Genomic DNA, 24,551 nt, shown 5'->3' with positions numbered 1-24,551 from the left:
AAACCTGCACGTTGTGCACATGTACCCTAGAACTTAAAGTATAATTTAAAAAAAAAAAAAGAAACCAAGCAGATGCCAGCACCACACTTCCTGTATAGCCTGCAAAACCAATTAAATCTCTTTTCTTATAAATTAAAAAAAACAAACAAACAAATTCATATGATCATATGCAGTGGTTTATTTCAATATAGGATTAGACAACTTTTAAAAAACTAATTTTATGTATTCTGAAATAGTCTATGATTCCATACTAATTATTACATTGTAATCACTATTAGTTCTTAGGGTCTTTAATCCAGCATCACAAAATGTTCCTTAATTGACCATTCACTTTAATAGGAGATGGCACATATGGTTTTTTGCTTGTAATCTAGAGAGGTTCAAGACTTGCAATTTCTATATTAGAAAGTATATTTAATATTATAGAAAATATTTAAAAGGCACATAACAGTTATATGGATTTGATTAATTATTATTTAATGATAAATTATTAACTAGTTAACATGAAATTGTCATTTAATAATACTTTACTATTATCAATGGCTCAAATGTAATATATCTCTGAGTACCACCTATTTAACACATTACTTATCCTAAAGAATTGCCTCATGTGTTGGGTATTAATTAAATCCACAAAGGTATAACTTTGAACAATTCAAGATGTTTTCCAAAAGTTTTATGTGAATCAAAGTTTTATAGATTGGTTTATTTCAAATTTACTGATTGTATATTTCTTAAAATCGTTTTTGAAATAAATCCTTCTAATATGTAAAATTTCAGCCCCTAATTTACTCGCTTTATAAGATAAACTATCAGCAGTAAATCATGCAGTGTGTCCCTGTTATTATTTCATTTTGCTGTGGAAACTTTATTCTGAGAAACTTCGAGTGTTTCATGTTTATTATTTCATACATGACTCCAACTTCTTTGTAAAGGTTGAACCATCTTGAAGATACAGAAAATAATGCAGGATGAAGAGAGGAGCCATGCTCAAACTTATGCAAGAACTTCAGGGGAGAACCGGATTCAGAAATTGACCTTTTCATTCTCTGCCTTCGTTCATTACCAGCAAATATTAATAATAGAATACTTTACTATCTCCGTTTAGATTCTTTGGTTTGTTCCTGAGTTTTTTCACCAAGTTGTCACTCCTACAATTTATTTCTCAAGGTCAGTATCCTGTATATCTGTTTAATTTAGATTATGAATCCATTTAGCAAGGATCTAATTCTACGTTTTATCTGTAATCTTAGCTTAGTGCAACAAATACTAAATAACAAAAACATAGATTTTAATTCCACTTCTTCCTGAAGGACAGAAAGGATTAAAACATCAATTGGACTGATTTCAAACCCCCATATCACCATGAGCCCACAGGGATTCTGTGAATCATAAAATTAATTCATATCCAGTCACTGCTATGCCAAGGAACAAACAAATGCCTGGTACAAATAGGCTTTTAAAACTGATAGACGATTTTATGATTACTGATATAAATTCAAGGAAGCGTGTATTTATATTTATTAATCATTCACTGGAAACAGGTAACGCTCTAAAGCTTAAGTTGAATTACATTTTAAATGGATTAAAATTCATTTTTTTAAAAAAAGACAGTCTGAGTACACGCTATTCTAAGTCAAGTCAATATATAATAATTCAGACTTACAAAACATAAAAAGTAAAGGCCAATGTTTCTTTTTTTAAATTTTCTTCTAAAAAAAATGGGATACATGTGCAGAACACGCAGGTTTGTTACATAGGTATACATGTGCCATGGTGGTTTGCTGCACCTATTAACCTACCTCTAAGTTCCCTCCTGTCCCCACCCACTCCCTAATAGGCCCTAGTGTGCGTTGTTCCCCTCTCTGTGTCCGTGTGTCCTCATTGTTCAGCTCCCATTTATGAGTGAGAACATGCCGTATTTGGTTTTCTGTTTCTTTGTTCGTTTGCAGAGGATGATAGCTTCCAGCTTTATCTATGTCCCTGCAAAGGATGTGATCCAATTCCTTTTTATGGTTGCATAGTATTCCATGGTATATATGTACCACATGTTCTTTATCCAGTCTATCACGGATGGGCATTTGGGTTGGTTCCATGTCTTTCCTATTGTAAATAGTGCTGCAGTAAACATACGTGTGCATGTGTCTTCACAGTAGAATGATTAATATTCCTTTTGGTATATACCCAGTAATTGGATTGCTGGGTCAAATAGTATTTCTGGTTCTAGATTAAAGGCCAGTGTTTCAATCGGCAATTTAATTTGTTGCTTTACAAAAGTACTTATCGCAAGATATACTTCAAATAGCTAATTCCCATTACATTTAAATAATTACCAGGTTTTAAAATCAGGTAATGTGATGCCTCCAGCTTGTTCATTTTGCTCAAGGTTGCTTTGGCTCTTCAGGGTCTTGCATGGTTGTATATACATTTTAAGATTGTTTTTTATTTATATGAAACATGTCATTAGAATTTTAATAGGAATTGCATTTAGTCTATAGATTGCTTTAGGTAGAATGGATATTTTAACAATATTAATTCTTCCAATTCATTAACACTAGATATCTTTCCATTTATCCATGTCTTCTTCAAATTATTTTATCAGTGTTACTTAGTTTTCAGTGACTTCAAAATCTACTACAAAGCTATAGCAATCAAAACAGCATGGTACCAGCATAATAACAGACACAAACACCAATGGAACAGAATAGAGAGCCCAGAAATAAATCCACACTTTTACCATTGATTGATTTTCAGCAAAGATATCAAGAACATACAATGGGAAAGGACAGTCTTTTCAATATATGATTCTAGAAAAGCTGGCTATCCACAGGCAGAAAAATGAAATTAGACCCTTACCTCACACTAAATCAACTCAAAATGAAGACTTAAACATGAGACCTGAAATTGTAAAATTACTGGAAGAAAACACAGGCGAAAAGCTTCATGACATTGGTCTGGGCAATTATTTTTTGCATATAATCCCAAATCACAGGAAACAAAAGCAAACATAGACAAATGGTGTTACATAAAACTTAAAAGCTTCTGCACAGCAAAGGAAACAATAATCAGAGTTGAGAAACAACTTGTGAAATAAGAGAATACACTTGCAAACCACACATCTGATAAGGGGTGTTAACATGCAAAATATATAAGGAACTCTACTCAGTAAGAAAGCAAATAATCCTATGAAAAAGTGGGCAAAACTAATGGATACTAGGCTTAATACATGAGAGATGAAATAATGTGTACAACAAGCCCCCATGACACATATTTACCCACATAACAAACCTGCATATCCTGCAGATGTACCCATGAACTTAAAATAAAAGTTAAAAAAAAGAAAGAAAGAAGATACAGGGTGACTCTAATTAACAATAATTTATTGTTATGTTTCAAAATAGCTAGAAGAAAATATTTGGAATGTCCCAACACAAACAAAATTATAAATGTTCTGAAACCCATAATTGAAAATAAATTTTAAAAAGAAATTATAAATGTTGGAAGGGATGAATATCCCAATTATCATTACACACTGTATACTTGTATCAAAATATTACATGTACCCTGCATATTTGTACAAGTTTTATGTATTTATAAAAATTAAAACTAAGTAAATAAAAATAAATTAAATTACAAAAACGGCCAAAGGATCTAAATACACATTTCTCAAAAGAAGACACAAAAGTAGCCAATAGGTATTTAATGCTCAATATCACTATCATCAGAGAAATTCAAATTAAAATCACGATGAGATATGACCACACACTTGTTAGAATGACTAGTATTTAAAAAGATGAAGGAAAACAAGTGTTAGTGAGGATGTGGAGAAAAGTGAACTCTTGCACACTGTTGGTAAGAATGTAAATTAGTACAGCCGTTATGGAAAATAGTATGGAGGTTACTCAACAAATTAAAAAGGTTACAGCTAAAAGACGGCTGTCTAGAAAATGGGCCCTCATCAGACACTGAATCTGTTGGCATCTTGATCTGGGACTTCCCAACTTCTAGAGCTGTGAGAAATAAATTTCTGTTGCCTACGTTACCCAGTTTATGGCATTTTTAAAAATATAGAAGCCTAATTGGACTAACATAGTATGTAAGTTTCTATCTTTGGCAGTCATCTTTGTGGAGAACTTGTCTGTGAAAAAGTCACAAAGAGGAAAGCTAAGCCTGGCAAAGTCTTGTTAACCCTTGGATCTAGCCTTGCCTAAAGCAAGAAATCCTATTCCATAAGCCGACAAAGTGTCTTTTTTTTTTTTTTTTTGAGACGGAGTCTCTCTCTGTCGCCCAGGCTGGAGTGCACTGGTGCGATCTCAGCTCACTGCAAGCTCCGCCTCCCAGGTTCACGCCATTCTCCTGCCTCAGCCTCCCGTGTAGCTGGGACTACAGGCACCCACCACCACGCCCAGCTAATTTTTTATATTTTTTTTAGTAGAGACGGGGATTCACCGTGTTAGCCGGGGTGGTCTCGATCTCCTAACCTCGTGATCTGCCCACCTCGGCCTCCCAAAGTGCTGGGATTACAGGTGTGAGCCACCGCACCCGGCCCAAAGTGTCTTTTTTATTTAAGCTAGTTTGAACTTTATTTCTGTTACCTAGGACCCAAAGAAGATTAATACACTTTTAATTGTAGCCAGAATGTTGCTTTCTCTAGGAAATATTTCCTGTTCCTTGGTTAGAATTAACCTCTCTTTCTCCCACACTTCCATGACTCTTGTTTTATATTACTTGCTGCTTTTATGGAAGCCCATTCTATTTATCAGAAATATTTATTAATTTAATTTATCTGTCTCTATGACAAAACTGTGAGTTCCTCTAAGACATTTGCCTTTGTGAGTACTCTACTGTGGCTAACACAGTTCTGGGTATGTGCATAGTTACTCAGTAAAAGTTTAAAAATTTGAACTGAATCGAATCTGTACAATTTAAATGATCTATTTACTCTTGTAGGAGCCAAAAATGAATATTCTTTGTAATCACTTCACTAGGCTCTGAATAACAAGCATGCAAAGATCAAAAGTGGTTTAAAGGCAAAAAAATTACCTAATTTAGTTGTTCACAACTATTACATGGATATTTTATAATTTTCTACTTAATTTTGTCTGCAAAGGCACACTGGTGTGCTTATTTTAGCCGTTTGTATAACTGGCTAATTTGCTGATGGAAGCCAGCCTTCTCCTACTTTACACCTGGGACATGCTTGTTTACAGGTTTCTGTTTAATGAGCACTGTATGAATCGGCCTAAACCTCATCACAGGGAGGAAAAACCAAACATTCTTAGGTGTCCTGCAGACCCCCAACCACTACCATCTCTAAAAGTAACACTGTAAAGAAGTCTAGGAACAAACATTGTTTGAAAAAATAAATTAGGTTATTATTATAAAAGTAGTTCATGTCATTGTAGAAAATTAAGGATGAGTAGATAAAAGAAAGTAAAAGCAAGAAAATACAATCACTTATAATTCTACCACACAGAAGTAGCCACTGATACATTTTCAGGTATGTTTTACCAGATAATTTTTCTCTGTGTGTCTGTGTGTACATCCATACAAACATTTGTATACTTCAAATAGAGTTTACAGTTTTTGCCTTAACAACATAACATGAACATCTTTTCATGTCAGTAATTTTCTTCAGTTGCACCATTTTTAATGTCAACATTATGTGGAAATACTGTATGTACTTAACCATTCATAAAATTTGAAATCCAGATAGACCACCCTTTTCATTATTATAATCAGCTCTCTTTGCTAAACTCTTGTTCACACTCATGACTATCACTGAGCTGAAGTTATTAATTTTTTAAAGGATTTTAAAAGTATTAACAAATAAACATTGTTTTTTCCTTCTGACAACCAATGGACTTAAAATTGTCAGTTGGATATTGCTGTCCTGACCTCAGTTGGAACTATATTTTTAGGCTCCTAATTTGATGATCAAAATCACACAATTTTAAAATTCCATATATATGTGCATGACATATATATTTAATACAACAATTGTAGAAAAAGGGAGAAAATAAACAGCACTGCTTTCAAGGGCCACGATGATTGCCACCAACCAAATCATCCTCTGGAAATTGTTTCTAGAAAAGTCTTCAGTGTTTGGATTCAGTGTAGTTTGGCAATAAATCCAAGTTCAAATAGGGCCCCAATTCTGGGCTCTGAACTTATGTAGTAATTACATTAGGATTAACATAGGGCAAATTCTCCTTAGCCATCAACTGATTTGGTCTAATAGAACTTTGGTGCCATCTACTCCTTCTGTAGGGCAGTTCCGTGGACAACATTTTGGTGAGGCCTGAATGCATCCTCTAAATTAGATCGATCCATTATTAATGCTGAAGCCATCAAAACCCAATGATATTGAGACTGTAGTAAGTAAGGTGGAAGTGGAAGAAAGCTGCCATGCATTGCAAAATATTTGAGAAGTGGAGACCCAATGGGGACATTCTGAGAGGATAAAATAGGTTTTATTTAATTTTTTAGTGAGGAAGTTGAGAAGAAGAATGCTTGTGCAACAGAAATTGCAGCAAGTGGAAAAAAAGGATGTTGGCAGAAAGCCCTAGCAACCACTGGCATAGGATAATTAACTCATTACTATGGCATTTACTGAGACAGTTGGCTTCTAGAATACAAAGATTTTCAGGGTAAACTAGCCATTATTTCATCAGATTTCTCAGAACTGCTGATTTGTATGTGTGAAATTTCCTGCTGTGAAACTGGGTTTGAAACTGGCTAACTGAGTCGAACTATGAGTTGAATCAGCTATACAGCAAGTCTTTTAACTAATCTTGCAGATAAATGCTTAAGTTACCTGATAACTGCCAGGAAACATTCCAGGCCAGAAGATATTGATGTGGACAGACCTACATTAGCAGAGAGGTGTTAGTCCCGTTGCAGAAAGGAGAGTGGGGTCTCTGAAACAGAAATCTCAGCATGTGTGTGAGGAAGGGCAGAGGCAACAGTCAAAGCCAGACAAAGAGGCTGGGTTCACACTTGAGAAGTCCCTGAGTTAAGAAGTCCAACAGCCCTGGAACTTAAAATTAAAATTAAAAACAAGTGCAACAGAAAATTTGTTTTGACTAGTAATAGAAAGTCAAAGGTCTTGTATTGATATCCTTGGGTAAAAGGTAGGTAGTTGACTAAAGGTCTCTGCCTTTGTTTCTCTTCTCTGCCTTGACACAGGGACAGGCAGAAAAGAAGTTACTTGGCAGAGGTTTGGGGTGGTCTTGGCTTCCTTTTCGTACTTTGAATTTTACATGAAATGTTCCAAAGACAAACAGTCCTGCTAAAAATAGGTCTTTTGAGCTGGAGGGCTAGTATATTTTGTAATCTCTTCTGAAATTCTTCAGAAAGCATAGACTAAACACTATGATTTATATTGTTGAAATATAGAGAAAGTAATATGGAAACTCTTTGGAACAATCAGTGAGATTATAAGAAAAATTCGTAATTTTTTAACGTATCCATGTCAGCCAAAAAATTATATTTAAAGGCTTGTGGTTGGGCATGATGAATGGGGTAAACATTTTATGCTTTGATCACTTGAGTACTCACTGTGTGGGTGTGTGCGTGAATGTGTGTACATGTGTGTTTATTTCTTCTTCCTGTACATACTCAAACTGAGAGCTTATAGCAATACTCATAACTTTTTCAACAAGCATTCATATCCTTTAGGCCTAATATCTAAAAGAAACTACTGACATAAGGGATGACTTAGCATACCACCTATTTTTTTTCCGATTTAATGACACAATTGCAAAGTTCTAATCTTCAATAATACAACAAAAACTAGAACTCATTGAAAATAATTTGAAAAATGAGGAAACGCTTTTGCAAAAGAAAGGAAAAGAAAAATTTGCTAGCGATGATAAATGAAAGGAAAAAAGAAGCGTGAAATGGAAGGCACAAAAAGATGTGGTGGGCAGGTGTGTGACAGTAGACTTGAGCAGTAACACAGGAATTAGGGACAAAACTGGTACAACATAGAACAAATATCCATGAAGTCCATCTGTGTTATAAATTCTGGTGTTTCCAGGATTTAATCAGTTGACCACTGTAATTCCCACACTTTTTCCCTTGGGGAATGTCACTTGTTTTAGTACTCTGATCATCACATCTAAGTTAAGCATTACTGTTTAAATTTCCAATGATTTCCCTTCCCCACACACATGAAGTCAGTTCTTCTGGCATGGGGCTCTCCGTGGCCTTGCCTCTGCACCTCTTTTCTGCTTTGCCTCTTGCAGCATGGCACCCCAGGAGCTGTTCGATCTCATGGCACATACTGTGCTAGTCCATATCATGTTTTCTTCCCCAGAATGTCTCCATGGAATCCCATGAAGATAGTAAACATACAAAAGGTTAAAAAACAAACACTTCCTGCCTGAATTTCAATTGAGGCATCAATTTCTTAGCTATCAGATACCAAAGTGAGCAGGAGATGGTTTGCCATAGATGAACTTCCTTTGCCAAGATGAACTTGCAAAGGAGGGTTCAGCGAACTGTTTCAAAGTCACCTCTGCTGACCTCATGCCTGCGAAACCTAAAGGAGCTGTGGCAGCAGGAAAGTGATGGCTATGTTGGGATGAATCTGTATTCCCATGGGTCTTGGGGGTCAGGGATGCTTGAATGCTTCCTATGGACCAGCTGTGGACCCTGTGAGGTGGTGAAGCTAGTGTAAACATATCTATGACTCTGCCTGCACGGCTGAAGGGCAGAATATGGAGGTACGCTCTGGATGCCTCGGGGCTCAGGAAAGAATTGCAAATCACCGACTGGAACACATGCAACTGGATCGAGTGGCTTTCAAGAGAGAATCTCCCCAACACCACCATCATGAGAATAGCCTGAAAAAGGCCAGGAAGGTACCTGTAAGAGTGCCACATTATTATATCTAGAAAACCCAAAGAATGTAAAGCTAGGCTATGATGGTACCAGTTCAAGTACACCTTCCCCCTCTCTTACCTCTCCTCACCCATCCTCCCGAGGGTCAGGAGCTGGCTGGTGAGCTGGTGTCAAGGAGGAGTCACATTCCAGCTATGTGACTTTGGATAAGTTACTTAGCCTCTTTGTTCCTTGGTTTCCTCATTAGTCAAGTAGGAACACTTAAACCTACTTCATAAGTTGATGTAAGTATCATATTAACTAATATAAACAAGTTGTTTGGAATAATGCTTGGCTCCTAATAAGTACTCAATATATTGTAGTTATTATTGTTATTTTTAGGAAAACTGTGGAATGAATTTTGACTAAACTGCCAGCTGCGAAAGGCGGTTCCCAAACTAGATGAGTGCTTCTGATGTTCACTGATCTGTGAAGTGACGGGCCTGCCAGAGTCCTCATCTGGAGACAGGGCAGGATCTTTGCACTACTAAGTGTACCGATGCTCCCCATAGCATTATGCTGCAGTACGAATCCCAAGAACCACAGACAATAAGGACAAGGAAGGGAGCAGGAGTGAGTGTTGATTTTAGGAGGCAGAGCCAGTTCTGGAAACATTTTTAAATTGCTAATAATTTCTCACTTGTCTCTTTTTTCCTTTTTGAGCAACTGCCTTTGTCAAAAATCCAAGGTGCCCAAACCATTGTTAAGTGACCTGAGTTCCAGGAGATTCTCAAAACTCAGCCGAGTTTGGATTTTGCTGGGTATGCCCAGGATGATGGAAACAAGTGTGAGCCCTGGAGTGGGGACAGGTCTTTGGGTGCACCATCTATTAGCTATACCACTAAGTTCCAGACTCCAGACCTCTCCCCTCCATCACCCCTAACTCTCATCTTGATAGCTTAGCCCTACTATCTCCAACATTCAATTAGCCTTTTCTTAGTCACTTTGTAAAACTCTATTAGGCCCCAGTTTCTGCCTCTGATAAAGCTTCTAAACTCAATTTTATTTCCTATTTCTCCAAATCAGCTTACTAATAATTTCAGGTTAGTCTTCCTAAAACATGCTTAATTGGGTTTACAACACAGTTATCAATTCCTGTTTTAAAACATTTGTTTCTTCCCAGTTGCCTACAGAAAAGACCTCAAATTTCTCAATCTGATGGTTTGCCTGGACAAGACCTATCTTCTCTTACCCCAGTTATTTTATTTTTATAAGAACCATCTGCTCCTATCAAAAGGAATTAACTCATTTTTAAACTGACCCTATTAGTTAGCTCACCAACTCTTGCTCCTGTGGTTCTCCACTGCTGGGCTGCTCTCCTGAGCCTGCGTGCACCTAACCAATGTTTACTCAGTGCAAATCCCATCCCTTCTCTAAAACTTCATGGATCACTTACCCATCCTGAAGTTGTTCATCCACTCATTTTTTTTCAATCTACAAATACTTACTGCTGCTCATATATAAAGCACTGTATTAGATGCTAGGGATATAGCAGTGAACAAATGAGACAAAATTCATGATTCATAAAGGAGAAAAGTAAACAAGATAAGAAAGGAAAATATATTGTATTAAATATAGGGTTAAATATTATAGGGATAAAACAAAAACAGCAAAAGGAAGATAGGGAATTTTGGGGAGGCTGCAGCACTGGCAATGCCTTACTTATATGTCCTTGATTCTGAATATTCTTTGACATGTGGCAGGCCTTCTGGTGTAAGCATCTCTGATTTTCTACCTAAAGGCTTTCTCTGACCACTGATGCCTGCTCTGCCTACACACAGACAAGGCTAGAAGTGCCAGGAATTAACACTCCCAGGAACATCCCTTAGCCAGTGCCTAACAGGAATTGAGGAGGGCAAATACTCCTCCCATGGGACAATGTGTTCTGTATAGCCTCGCCAAGGTCCCACTGGGAAATGAGCCCCATTTGGCCACAGAGTTAACCCACTCATTAATGTACCCTCTATTGTCTTCTTTCTCTGTCTCATTTCCCCTTTCCCTTACTGCTATTTCAGGGTATCATCTCCAAAATCAATATCATCTAAAATCCTTTTATCAGGCTCTGCTTCTGAGGAATCCAGTCTAAGATCGAGGTGGTGAAGGAAGGCTTTACTGAGTAAAGTCTTGAAGGACATGAAGGAGCAAGCTATGAAGTTATTTTGGGGAAGAGCATTCAAGGCAAAGAAAACAGCAAGAACAAAGAGCTTGACACAGTAGTGCTCCTGGTTTGTTCAAGAAAGAGTGAAGAGGCCAGAAGGTAGAAATAGATGACATCAGTGAGAATGAGGACCAGCCCCTGTAGGACCTTGTAGGTCATCATGAGTATATTAGGTTTTAATCAGAGTGAGAGGCGAAGCATTGGAGGGTTTTGAGTAGAAGAGTGACATAATTTGACTCATATTTTAAAGGGATCACTATGGCTGCTTGGTTGAAACAAGGTAGAGGAAGAAATATAGGTCACAAGACAGTTGTAAAAGTCCAGGGGGTTATTGACAGGTTCTTGAATCAGAGTGGCAGTAAGAGAGGAGATGAGACATGGTCTAATTCTAGATAAATTTTGAAGGCAGAACTAAATAATGTGCCGATCGATCTAATATGGGAATTAAGAGAAAGAAAAAAGTTAAGGATGACTCCAGGGAATTTTGCCTGAGCAACTGGAAGGTAGAGGTGCCATTTTCTGAGATGAGATAGACTACAACGGAGAAAGTTTTAAAGAGGAAATTAGGAACTCAGTTTTGAACATGCTAAATTTGAGATCCCTTGGAGACAATCAAGTAGAGACTTGAGTGGAGAATTGGAGAAACAAAGGAGGACTTCAGGGAAAATGTCTAGGCTGGAGATAAAAATTTGCCAATCATCAGCATGTAGATGGAATTCAAAGCCATAAACCACATCAGATTTGCAATACAGCTAATGTGGACAAAAGAGAGAAGAGGATCACAGGCGGAGCCCTCAATTACTTTAGTGTTTATAGATGAGTATTAACCAGCAAAGGAGACCGAGAAGCAGCAGCCAGAGGAGTAAGGGGAAAACAAAGAGTGTGTAGAGTCCTGGAAGACAGAAGGCACTGTTTTTGTCAAATGCTGCCAACAGGTCAGGGAAGTGAGTGCCTCCTTCTGCTAATGTCTAAAGCAATTAATTGTCGCATAACTAATTAGCACAACTAATCATGACTGCCTTCTGTCATGATCACTTCTAGTGTTGCCTTGAAATAGATCTTTGATTGTTATTTGTGTTTTATGTGTTTATGAGTCATTTTCTTGGCCACATTATAGACTTTACTAGGGCAAGACTGTGACATAAATTTCCTTGATACCCACGCAGAGCTCAGGAGCAGGCACTGCATGCCATAGGCACTTGACAAACATTTAATTTTTTAATTTGCATATTCAATGAAAATATCACATTCTTCATGAAATATAGCTCAGTTAATCTGTCTGGAAGTGATCTGTCCCTTCTCTGAACCCCAATTGCACTTATTGTCTACACTTACCAATTATCACTTTGCATTACAAGTTATCTTCTCAGAGTTATAAGAGGCCTCTCACTAGGGATTCTTAGTTTTTTGATGACACAAAAATGTGTTTCATATGTCCTTACATACTCTAAATGACCTAAAATTAATTAATCAATTAACTCATGTAATCATCTACTTTGCCTGTGTCTAAAGTGCCTTATGTAAGTGCATATTAATAAAATAATTATTTCCTTAATATTTGCTTTCTTTCTGGCCCAGTGTTATTGTTTGGAGTCCAGGATTTATGGTCATATGCTGATATGCATGGCTATTTTGATCTATGCCTGAATAAAGCTGCCTCAACATTGCTGGCATTTCATTAGAGAGGTTTATGGCAATATTATGATAATCACAGCCACTGAAATTTTGTTGCTTATTCTACACACACACACACACACACACAAAGCAAATGAAAATTGTGGTTTATGCATCATCTCCATTCTGGGAAGTAAAGTAATGAGCACAAGATCATCTTGCCTAGGCTGAGGGATGACTTTCCTGGATATTAAAACAGATCTGCTTAACACATCTATGTTTTTCAATTCTGGGCATTCCAAATCCTGCCCTGGATTGGGAAATACATTCATTTTTCTCCTCACTTGGTCCAGCAGATTCTGATCTGGACTATAGATTATAAAAATTAGAGAACACTGAAGCTGTTCTGAAATGGAGCTTAGGAGCTGTTTATAAATGTAACAACAAGGAGGACAGTTTCCATCATAAAACGGTAGTACAAGGATAAAAATGAATGCCTCATTTTTTTGAGTTGAGACTTTCTGAACAAGCAAAGATAAGCGATTTCCTTCCTATAAAAAGAAAATTCATGTACTAGAATATTGATGCATCACTTTCATACCCAACTAAATCTGAATCCAATATGACAGCAAACTATGTGTTTTCCAGGTTGACAAAACAGAAATGTCCCTCCAGGGGAAAATGGGAAAGTAAGTGGTGTGATGACTGGGTTTCAGTACTTGTAAAAGAGGCCAGTTAGCTATTATGTATCAACATAGTCACATTGTGGTTGGCAACACTGTGACTTTCATTTTTAAATTTAACGTTTCACCTCTATAACCTCCAACAACACATAGGAACTGCCCTTATTAACACACAGAAAATCAAGAAAAAATTTATTGAGTTTTTTTTTTTCTGACTTTATGAGACTTCAAGTATCTGGCCTTATTATGGAGGAACAATGGCCCAGACTATATAATAAATGCTAGGATTCCACAGAAAGGATGAAAATCAAGTCTTTGATAAAATAAAAAATTGGAGTTCTAACCTAGACATACAGATTACAGGAGTCTTTGTTGTGATGTATCTTACTCTTCATGAAAATCGGTATTTGTAAAGGATTGAAGAATATTTGTATCAATAGTTAAAGCAGACTTCCAGCAGCAGTATAACATTTTCAAGTCAGCACCTTAGTTTAGAAAAGCCAGTACAAAGTAGAATGAGAAAGGCAGGTATATATCTTTTGAGTCATTTCTCCCAGCATCTCAATTATACTTGGCAGGAATTGCTCTGTTTTTCTCAGATTTTTATTTAATGTAGTGAACAAAATCCCTGTTTTCCTCTGGCTTTTAGGGCATCTTTTACTTTGGGATTATCAACCTGGTTTGGATATCTGTACTCACTAAAGTCTGTGAGGTCTTGTGACTGAGGAGTTTGACCTCAGGAACTGCCTTGCTCTACAGTAGGTGGGACTGGATCGAACAGGAGACGGAGGTGGAAAAAGAGACTTGGCTTTTTCATCAGTTTGTTTTACGGTTTACATGGATTTCTGGTATTTCAAGCATAGCATGAGAAACAGCCAAGATACACAGGAGATTATTATACATTTTGTACATTATAAAATTGCTTCCAAACAACCTAATGTGTACCCTTATTCTTAAAATGTAGTCTCCACCTCTCTGAAAACACAATATTTAAAAATCAATTGGAAAGTTTGGGAGAGTAAACAAGGTAAAGGATCAGAGGAAAAACTTTATCCTTACATGTAAAAATTTACATGTGTATTTAAAAGGATAATTTAAAGAGAGAAAGAGAGGAAGATGGAGAAAATAAAGGCATGTTTTTAATTAAAGTTCTTATTTTGAATTAATTGTAGATTCACATGCAGTTGTAAAAAAATGAAACAGAGAGGTCCATGTACCTTTCACCAAGTTTCCCCCAAGGGTAACATCTTGCAAAACAATAGAATGTGTGCATTGGATTTTGATGTTGTGGGGTAGAATGTATTATAAATGGCATAAGGCAATTGTTTGCATAAATAAGACATGTCTGTGAGAAATCAATACCTTAACTCCACTTAGTTCAGGGCACTTTCATGAAAGAGACAGAGTTTTAGAGAGTAGCCAACTTTAAGAAAGTTGTGGTCAGTGAGCCAAGATGAAATGTGTTTTAAGGCCCAGACTACAATCAGAAAATTCTGGAAGTGAGCAGAGATGGGAAAAGTAGCTGGGTGATTTAAAAAGAAAGAGAGAGAGAATTCCACGGTTGCCTATTAAGCAAAAATGAAAGACCATTCTTTCTGGAAATAGTAAATGTCTTTTAGTGAAGGTGACAGCTGGAGAAAACAATTTTGACAAGAGTCCTCTGTGAACATTGAAAATTCATGCTCAAAGATATTTGCTTACATTTGGTTTCTTCTATCTGTTATTTGGGCAAAATTTTAGCAAATAACTTTGAGAAGCTTCATTTATCTATCTATCCACCTATATATCTAGGAAAACTGGCTATATTTTGATAATTACTAGATAAAATATTTTTGCCTTGGTCCTTTTATCTTGTATTTCAGTGAGCTACTATAACAGTAATTCTGTCCTTTGCTCAATGAAAGTAGCAAAATTTCATTACATTTCATTGTCTGAATTCCTGTTATGGACAAGTGTGGGTCTGAGGAGCTGGGCTGGGAGAGAAGGGTGGTGAGAGTATTCAGATAGAACTGAGGGTCATCTCAAAGAGTGCATCTAGGGAGTGACACTAAAATTTAGAGCCAAGTAAGCAGTGCACTAGGGCTGCTGCAGAGCCGCTAGGCACTGTATAATTTCTGGGAGTACCGTTCCACAGCAAGACAGCCAGGGGCTGGATATAGAGGTACAACCTAGCTTTGAGGTGTCATGACAGACACCAGGGATGCCCAACCAGCTAGAAAGGATTGGAAGAGAGGGCAAGATATGGAACCCTGGAAGATTCCCGTGACATGTGCTGAAGCTGTAGTTCCTGTTGTATAGGACAGTAATGGGCTCACACTGGTGAAGGAGCAGCCATGAAAAACACAGCAAAGGGATATACAAGTTTCAGTGAATACTTTGGCAGTAAATATAGCTTAAAATGCATAGGAAGTCAATGGGACTTTTGCTATCTCTTTATTATATACCAATTTTCATTGTATTATGGTCTTTGAACAGTATTTTTATTATTATAGTACATCTATATCCCTCTCCTCCCTGTCTCCTTTCAGGGATACTTGAATCTATACTGCGTTCTCTGGGAGTTGGTGAGCCCTCTTCACATGCAGCCTTCTCTGTCAGGGTTGACATGATGGCTGACACTATAGCAACTTGGTTTGGGGTGGGGGATACAAGCAGGAAGCTGAATGCCTGAGCCCTGGAGTGCCTTCCCTCCCTTGCTCCTTTGAAGAAGGGGTCAGTTGGTAATTTTCCCTCCCTAACTCCCTCTCTTTTGTGTTTCCCTATCCCAGGGCTCTCCTCACCCACTTTGGACCCTGAGGGAGAGATTTTGTAGGATGTCACACAGAACAATTGCTCAATAGGGTCCCCACCATCCTGACATTGAAACAGCCCACTGCTAACCAAAGTACGATTGATAACACCAGTAATAGGCACCATTTTACATTCAAGAACTCTGAATTCAGAGAGAGCATGAACATCAAATTTATGGTCCTTTATTTTAATAAATTATTTAAAATTTCTATTTAAATTAATATTTATTATTTATGGCTGAAAATAAAATGTGTAAATATATTGTTGTCTTCAGGGGAAAATATTCTATAATGATGTACAGTCATCCCTCTGAATCCTTGAGTTCCATGTCTATAGAATCAGTCCTCTGTGAATCAAGAATATTCTAAAAAATACATCTGTATTGAACAGACTCTCTTTCTTATCATTATTCCCTAAACACTAGTATAACAACTATTTACATGGCATTTGCATTGTGTTAGGTATCATAAATAATCTAGAGATGATTTAAAATAACACAGGAGGATGTGTGTAGGTTATATGCAAATGTAACCATTGCATTTTATATCAGACACTTAAGCTTCCATGTATTTTGGTATCCTTGGTTGGTCCTGGAATCAACGCCCCATGGATACTGAGGGACAACTGTGTATGGTATAATTACAATTCCAGAAAATATTTCAGTATGTTTGTATAAACAATAAGCCAAAATAATTATTGTGCTTATTTCTAAGTGGCAAGACTACTGGTGATTATTTGCCTCTACATATTGTCTCTAGTGAAAATTATTTATATAATGTTGCCACATAGTGTATCAAAATTTTAACAGAAAATTCCAATTGGATTTCTGCCAATACAAAATTATATTTTTTAAACCATTTTTTGGAAAACACAAATTTTTGAGCATAAGGCACATTATTAAACCAAATATGAGCAACTTCAAAATAAATACACATAACTTTCTTGTTATAGAAATAAAATCTACCAAGTATGCATTCAAACACATACACTTAAAATATCGTTGGAAGGGTAAAAAGATGCTGGTACTGGAGTTCGCCTCTAGGGGAGGACACCGAGTAGTTGAGGGGTTCTATAGCCCCCTTGGGATCTTTGGTAGATTTGCACTATGTGAATTTTAGCAACTGAAAATAATTAAAAAACAAAGAAAAATAAAAATAAGTGTAGTACTCAAATTCCTCCAGCTATTCCTTTCAATCACTTTTTGTCCTTTCCATTGTTAGATTAGTCTACTCTAGTTTGATTTATTTTGACTTATAGCCAAAAACAGAGTATCTCTCATTACCCTGTTTGGATAATAAATAACTAGAACCTGTTTCCCCACTAAATGTTTCAACACTAACTGTTGTGAATAACATTTGCCTTCTTTGTAAAACCTCTCACAATGCTACTATTAAAGAAGAAGTAACTACTGAGTGTAATATATTATCGGTTCAGTAAAGGTCTGACACAGAAAAACCTTGAAGTTAAGATTAAAGTTTACAGCACGATTGTCACAGAACAGTTATCAGTCAAGGGTTGAATCTAATCATTTGTTTGTACACGGATTCATTCACAAAAAGTTCACTCAGGTAAGCCAGGTATGTCTGGTACTTTCCTCAGTTTTCAACTTCCTTCATCCAATTTTCACTTACATAAAAGACTTGTTTTGTTCTGTTTTTACTGGGAGTGGTCTGAGTTTGATTTTTTATAGAGAAAAGATGATGAATCCTATGATACCCAAATTCTCTCCTAGGTTAACCTGTAGTTGTCAAATATTTATTGATGTTTCCCCAGGTTTAGCTAAGCATGGTTTGCAGATTGTTGTTATAGTTATCTGAAAACTGTATGCGTTAATTTACAAATTTTGACAGTGATGACAGGTGGTTTGTGCTCAAAGACACTGGTAGTTAAATGTCCAGAAGGGAAGTGAGAACAGGAAAGAACTAATGGACATTGAAAAGGTGGTGAACTGAATGAACTGGTGGTGTCAACTAAGTACCTCAGCACTCATTTAAACGCTTATAAGAGTCATGAGTACCCGAACATTTATTTATTTAATCAGAGGTTAAAAGTTTTGAGAAGTGGGAAAAAGGCAGATCTGACATGAGGATTCTGAGAACCTTAAGACAATTGCTACTACCTTAGTGGAGAGAACTATTAGAATGAAATTAAAGTCCACAATGAGGAAGGCAGAGAGCAGACAGGCCACACAATCTGAGAACTGCTTGTAAGAGTTTCGTAGGAAGCCAAAAACAAGTAAAAAAAAAAAAAAATAACAAAAAGTGAAAACACAAACAAAAATCGGAGAACATATGTAAGAATACAGCTCAGCAATGACATTCATTTTAGTGGGGCTAGTTTGACTCACCAATGTAACAGATTATTTAAATTGGCAACATTTTCATACAGAATAAACTCATTCCATTTGATACAAATGTGGACTAATAATTCAAAGGAAGACTTTTCTTGTATGTTTGGTGTTTTTGTTTGTTTGTTTGTTTCTTCTGGAGACAAGGTTTTCCTCTGTCTCCCAGTCTGCAATACACTGGCGTGGTTATGGCTCACTGCAGCCTCAACCTCCTGGGCTCAAGCAATCCTCCCACCTCAGCCTCCCAAGTAGCTTGGACTACAGAAGCAAGCCACCACGCTTGGCTAATTTTTTTTTTTTTTTTTTTTTTTTCAGACGGAGTATCGCTCGGTCCCCCGGGCTGGAGCGCAGTGGCCGGATCTCAGCTCACTGCAAGCTCCGCCTCCCTGGTTCACGCCATTCTCCTGCCTCAGCCTCCCGAGTAGCTGGGACTGCAGGCGCCCGCCACCTCGCCCGGCTAGTTTTTTGTATTTTTTTAGTAGAGACGGGGTTTCACTGTGTTAGCCAGGATAGTCTCGATCTCCTGACCTCGTGATCCGCCCGTCTCGGCCTCCCAAAGTGCTGGGATTACAGGCTTGAGCCACCGCGCCCGGCCTATTTTTTTTTTTTTAAATAGGGATGAGCTCTCCCTATGCTGCCCAGGCTGGTCTCGAACTCCTGGCCTCAAGCAATCCTCCTGGTTGTGCTGATCTTCCCAAAGTGCTGGGATTACAGGTGTGAGCCACTGCAACTGGGCATGTTTTCTACTGTGTTTTATATTGATCATTAGCCAATCACAAGGACAGATTTTTGATAAATTGTGCTTATTTTGAAACATGCTTTAGTCACAAATGCTCTTACACCTAGTACATATTTTATATTTAATTTTAAAATAGACAGTAAATATAGATGATTCCTTAAGGATTGAGGAAAAGGATTTTTTTGGTTTGTTTGTGTTTGATTTTGGTTTTTAAGATAGTAGATAATGGTGCTATGAATGATTTAATAAGGAGGGTAAACTAATTATTCAGGAGACAGAAAGGACACAGGCCAGAGTAAAGCCCTTAAGTCTGAGGGGGTAGAATCCACTGCACTAGCAGAGGGGTCATCCCTCAGTAGAAGCGGGAACCATTGCTTCTGGTATTAAGAGGAAGCCACCTTACACAGGTAGAGATGCAGTTGGTTGGTAGATTTGGTGTTGAGAGTGTGCACATCTTATTGTTTTTAGTTTCTCTATGAAATGATGGGAAAGGGCATAAGCTGAGAAAAGAAAAGGGGGTGTTTGACACGTGAGGAAAAGGATGTGAGAGAATCTCCTCAGAAACATTACTGGGGGCCCCAGTAGAAAGTGGTCATGTATTTTATAAGAGATTAATTCTGTTGCACAGGTAAAGATGTGAAGTAGATGAAAAATTGAACTTCACCTGAGTAAGTCGCTGCAGGGGAGTAAATGGAAAGAAAGAGAGAAAAAGGAATTGAGGGCATATGCAAAGAGCGATTATAATGAAGGGCCCATAGAAATTAAAGCATCTTTGGGCCCGATGAAGAGTGAAATGGTAGTAAGGTCCATAGCTTGGAGGTCTTGGTGCCATCAGAAGGTTGTCAGAGATGGTACCAGTGGGAGTAAGCTTGGGCATCAGAGAATAGTAAGCTTGAAGTTCTGATTTTGAGGGGACGAAGTTGCTGGTAATGACAAGTTCTAGGTTATGACTCTGGCATGAGTGGCTGAATGGGATTGAGGAAAGATTGTTGGATATGAAAAAGTGAAAGAACTGAGAGGCCCGAATGTTGCATGGGTTATTTGCATGAATATTGAAATCACCTACAAAAGATGTCAGAATTAGGGATGGGAGAGAGAGAGAGAGAGAGTGAGAATATGTAGACACAGTGGGCTAGGTTCCAAATTTTTCAAAGAATAAGAGTTAACAGGTAGGACTGTACCGTAAGGAAAGGTAGATAGTGACAGAGTCTGATGCCATGTGCATTTAAAATCAACATTTTAATAAGTATGCAAATGAACATGTTAGTAACCATTGATAACTGTCAGAATAGCAGTTATATCAAATACATCTGGTTTATATGTTAATAAAATGAAATAAAACACACCAGAAAACATTTATATACTTAGCAATGACACTAAAGAGCAAATTTTTATCATGACCATCAATAGTACTTCTACTCTACATCACGAATAAGAAATTTCCAGGTTTTCAGAAAGTGCCTGGTAATTCTGGCACTGCGGGAGAGAACTGTGGAAGATTAAATGAGAATGCTAATGAAGTGTTTGGAGCAGGATCTGACATATAGTCAGTACCAAATAAAAGTCATGAGGCAGTCAAACTGAAGACGACTTCCTGTGTAAGAAAAGGCTTCCACGCCTTCTTTGCTACTCCTCTTTATACATTGCCTTAGATCAAAAAACAATTTTTGTATCAGAAATGCCTTGACCTATACTGGTTTTCCCTAATTTGTAGTCCAGATGGTTTTTTAAAAAATATTTCTGAGAAGAGTACTGTATTAAGAAATATAAAATCTGCTCCTGAATGTTGTAAGTAGTTGGGGGCACAACAGGCTAGAAATGCTTTTATAATCATGGGTAACATATTAAAATACCAGTCTCAGAATCAATAAAGTTGGATATATTTGACTAAACATGGCAAAAACAAAATAAACATACATCTTAAACAAGGTTAGAAACCAAAAGACTTACCAGAAAAATTATTTGCAACATGTAGGATGGAAAAAGAATATCTCTAATATACAGAAAGTTCTCATAAAATAATAAGAAAAATGTTAAACCATCATTTTTTAAAAGAGCAAAAAACATGGGTATGAATAACAGAAAAAGCCAATGAATATATGAGAAGATATTTATTGGAAGGGATCAAAAGAACATTTATGAAATCAATAATTCTCAGCATTAAAGAGGATGCAGAGAAAATGATCTCTGAATCATTATTAATAGGAATGAATATTAAAATCATACTGACTTTCTGTTTGGCAGTTGTCCGTTTTATTCAAAATCTTAAATATGCATACCCTTTGACCTAGCAATTCAATTTCTAGGAATTTATTCTAAGGATATAAGGAAACAAACACCCAAAACATCTCAGCCACTGTCACAGTAGACAGATATTGAAAAATATTAGTACTCATGAAAAGATACATGTAACAGATTTCCGGATGAAACAAGTACGTTACAAGGTATTATTTGTAGTTTTGATCACATTTATGTAAAAATATATGTGCTTGTGTATGTATATGTATACGTAAGTGTTCAAATAGATGTCTGAAGGGATATGTCTGATCATGTTAATGGTAATTTTCTTTGACTGTGGAATTTCTGATCATTTTCACTTTCTAGCTTCTGTTTTTCTATATTGTTTGAATTGCATATTTACAACCCTAATGATAAGTTATCACTACTTAGAGTCTTTGCCCTTGTAGTCCACTTTGCCTGGACCATTCTGTTACCTACTTCAGTTCTCTGCTCAATGTCCTCCACTGGAAAAGTCTTCATTTGACACTCTATTTGAAATAGAATGACCACCCCTTTGTCCCCATATTTCTTTTTTCCTTTTCCTTTTTCTTTTCTTTTCTTTTCTTTTTTCTTTCTTTTTTTTTTTTTTTTTAGAGACAGAGTCTCACTCTGTTGCTCAGGATGCAGTGCAATGGCGTGATCTCGGCTCATTGCAACCTCCATCTCCCGGGTTCAAGCAATTCTCCTGCCTCAGCCTCCCAAGTAGCTGGGATTACAGGCATGTGCCACCATGCCCAGCTAATTTTTTGGTATTTTGTAATTTTGTAGAGATGGGGTTTCACCATGTTGGCCAGGCTGGTCTTGAACTCCTGACCTCAGGTGATCCACCCGCCTCGACCTCCCAAAGTCCCGGGATTCCTTCCAGGCGTGAGTCACCGTGCCTGGCCTTGTCCCCATATTTCATTCCTTTTCCCTGCTTTCGTTTTCTCAGCTATACTTCACACCATAAAACATATCTTAATTTTGTTTGCTTATTTATTTATTGTGTATTGTCTGACTCCTTTTCTGCACTAGAAAGTGAACTCCACAAGGGCAGGACTTTGTTTTGTACTAAACTGTAACCCCAGAGCTGAGAACAGTGCTGTTTTGTGGAGAAAGACACATCATCCCGCTGATACACCTGAGTGCTTCAATTTCATGGTGCTAGTGATCCTATTTAGGATATGAGAGAGAAAACATTGAAAAAAATAAAAATCTCAAATATACATTTACCTTTTTATTTCTCAGGGGCTGAACCACTTCCCTAACACACAGCTCTAGATCATTGAGATAATCCTTTTCCGTCTGTATCAGCTCCTTGATGATCTTTTCCCGCTTTGTCATCATCCTCTTCATTTGATGCTCTTCCTCTGGGGTTAAGGTCTCGGCTACAGAACACTCACCCTGTGGAGTCATCTTTTCTGTTAAATGAAAACATACAGGTGAGACATTCTGCTGAGGTTTCTTTTTCCTTCATTACAAACAAACAACGCCTTCGCAGGACTTTATTAACAAGGAAAAAGGCTGAAGGTATCTTCACGATGTGTTCTTAGGAAGTGATATATGGACAGTCCCCTACAAAACTATGAGCAAGAGGAAAAATAGGAGCGAACTTCTTCTAACAAGTGAGTTAAATGATACCCAATTATCGTGGCTTCTGTAAAATATCCCATTGCTAGTAGCTTAGCCTATAAAGCCATTATTCAGCCTGGAGGTCAAATGCATAAAAAAAACAGTTCAGAGCTTCTGTTCACATTAGCTTTTAAATCAAGGGAAGAATTTTAATTAGTAAATGAAGTGCCTCTAATTTTGTTTGTCACTGTTATTAAAAATAATTACCTCTCATTCTCAGTGGGTAATATCCAAATCTCAATGAAATGGAAAACAATTGCATGATTGGAGTTTTTCTTTTCAATTCACTATCAGACTCCATGAGGAGTGAAGCAGTGGTGGATTAAATAAATTTCAACTGAAATTTTTCATGGTTCATCTTTTATACTAAGCATATCTTGTTATTTCAAAATTCTTGAACTGTCAAACAGAAAGTTTTAATTTAAAAAGTCATAGTACTGGGGAGATAATGAGATAAATGGTAAGCCTCACACATAGCAAAAGTTTATATGAAGTATTCAAGTAAGAAAGCTAAGTATCTTCAAGGACGAACTCCCCACAGCAATGTAAAATTTTGGAAGCCACAAACCAGACCACAGACCATGAAATCAAAGGGGCGATAAACATCAGGGCAGTGTGTGAGTCTGTGTATGTAAAAGTGTGTGTAAATAGATTTGCTTCAAGCTTGAAGTTTAATTTTCATCTTAGTCTCTGCAGTTGCAGAAGTAATTATATTTCATTTAAAGTTAATATGATTCTAGTAACTGGTATATGAGACATCTTCAGTGTTGACACCACTCCCTGAGAATGTGGAACTTTACAAAAGGGCCTATAAAGAGTCTGTACAGTAAAAAATAAATGTACAGGTCACAATATATGCAAGTGGAAATAAAGAGTGTTTTCTTGGCTGACTCCAGGAACAAAGCTAAGACAACTAGAGAAACAATATAGTAGAGGAGTTAATGGTGTGATGTCAAGAGACTGCCCCAGGAATGTGAACAGACACTTTAAAAAGTAATGAACTCTCTCTCTGGCCCACTGACTTCAGCATTACAGGCAGAGGCTCAATATTCAAACATCTATGGAGAGTAATTCCAACATCAGTTTGGAAGCTATACTAGGTTGATCTTTGGACAATCCAGACCTGCAGGTGAGTAGGTTTCGGAATCATTTGCCTCCTACCAATCCTTCCTTCATTAGGAAAGCAGGAAGTTTTGACAAATAGCATCCAAAAGCACATGGTTTTATGAGATTTGGGCTATTTAGTGCTAAAGAAATAATCCACATGAGGCCGGGTGCGATGGCTCATGCCTGTAATCCCAGCACTTTGGGAGGCCGAGGCGGGCAGATCATGAGGTCAGGAGATTGAGACCACCCTGGCTAACACGGTGAAACCCTGTCTCTACTAAAAATACAAAAAATTAGCCGGGCGTGGTGGCAGGTGCCTGTAGTCCCAGCTACTCG

General features: G+C 37.3%; 1 protein-coding gene across 1 annotated transcript in view; it reads right to left on the bottom strand.

Moving 5' to 3' along the window:
- The window catches only part of ARHGEF38 (Rho guanine nucleotide exchange factor (GEF) 38), a 127,007-nt gene that overhangs the window by 65,574 nt on the left and 36,882 nt on the right, over positions 1 to 24,551 (bottom strand). Inside the window, exon 2 of the mRNA XM_011943260.1 lies at positions 22,710 to 22,897. Within this exon, the coding sequence (XP_011798650.1) occupies positions 22,710 to 22,897 (188 nt within the window). The remainder of the gene's footprint in view (positions 1 to 22,709; positions 22,898 to 24,551) is intronic.

This window comes from Colobus angolensis, unplaced genomic scaffold (genome assembly GCF_000951035.1).
Source record: "Colobus angolensis palliatus isolate OR3802 unplaced genomic scaffold, Cang.pa_1.0 Scaffold217, whole genome shotgun sequence".
Classification (NCBI taxonomy): domain Eukaryota; kingdom Metazoa; phylum Chordata; class Mammalia; order Primates; family Cercopithecidae; genus Colobus; species Colobus angolensis.
The sequence above is the reverse complement of the archived record's forward strand: the minus strand, read 5'-3'. Positions and strand labels throughout refer to the sequence as shown.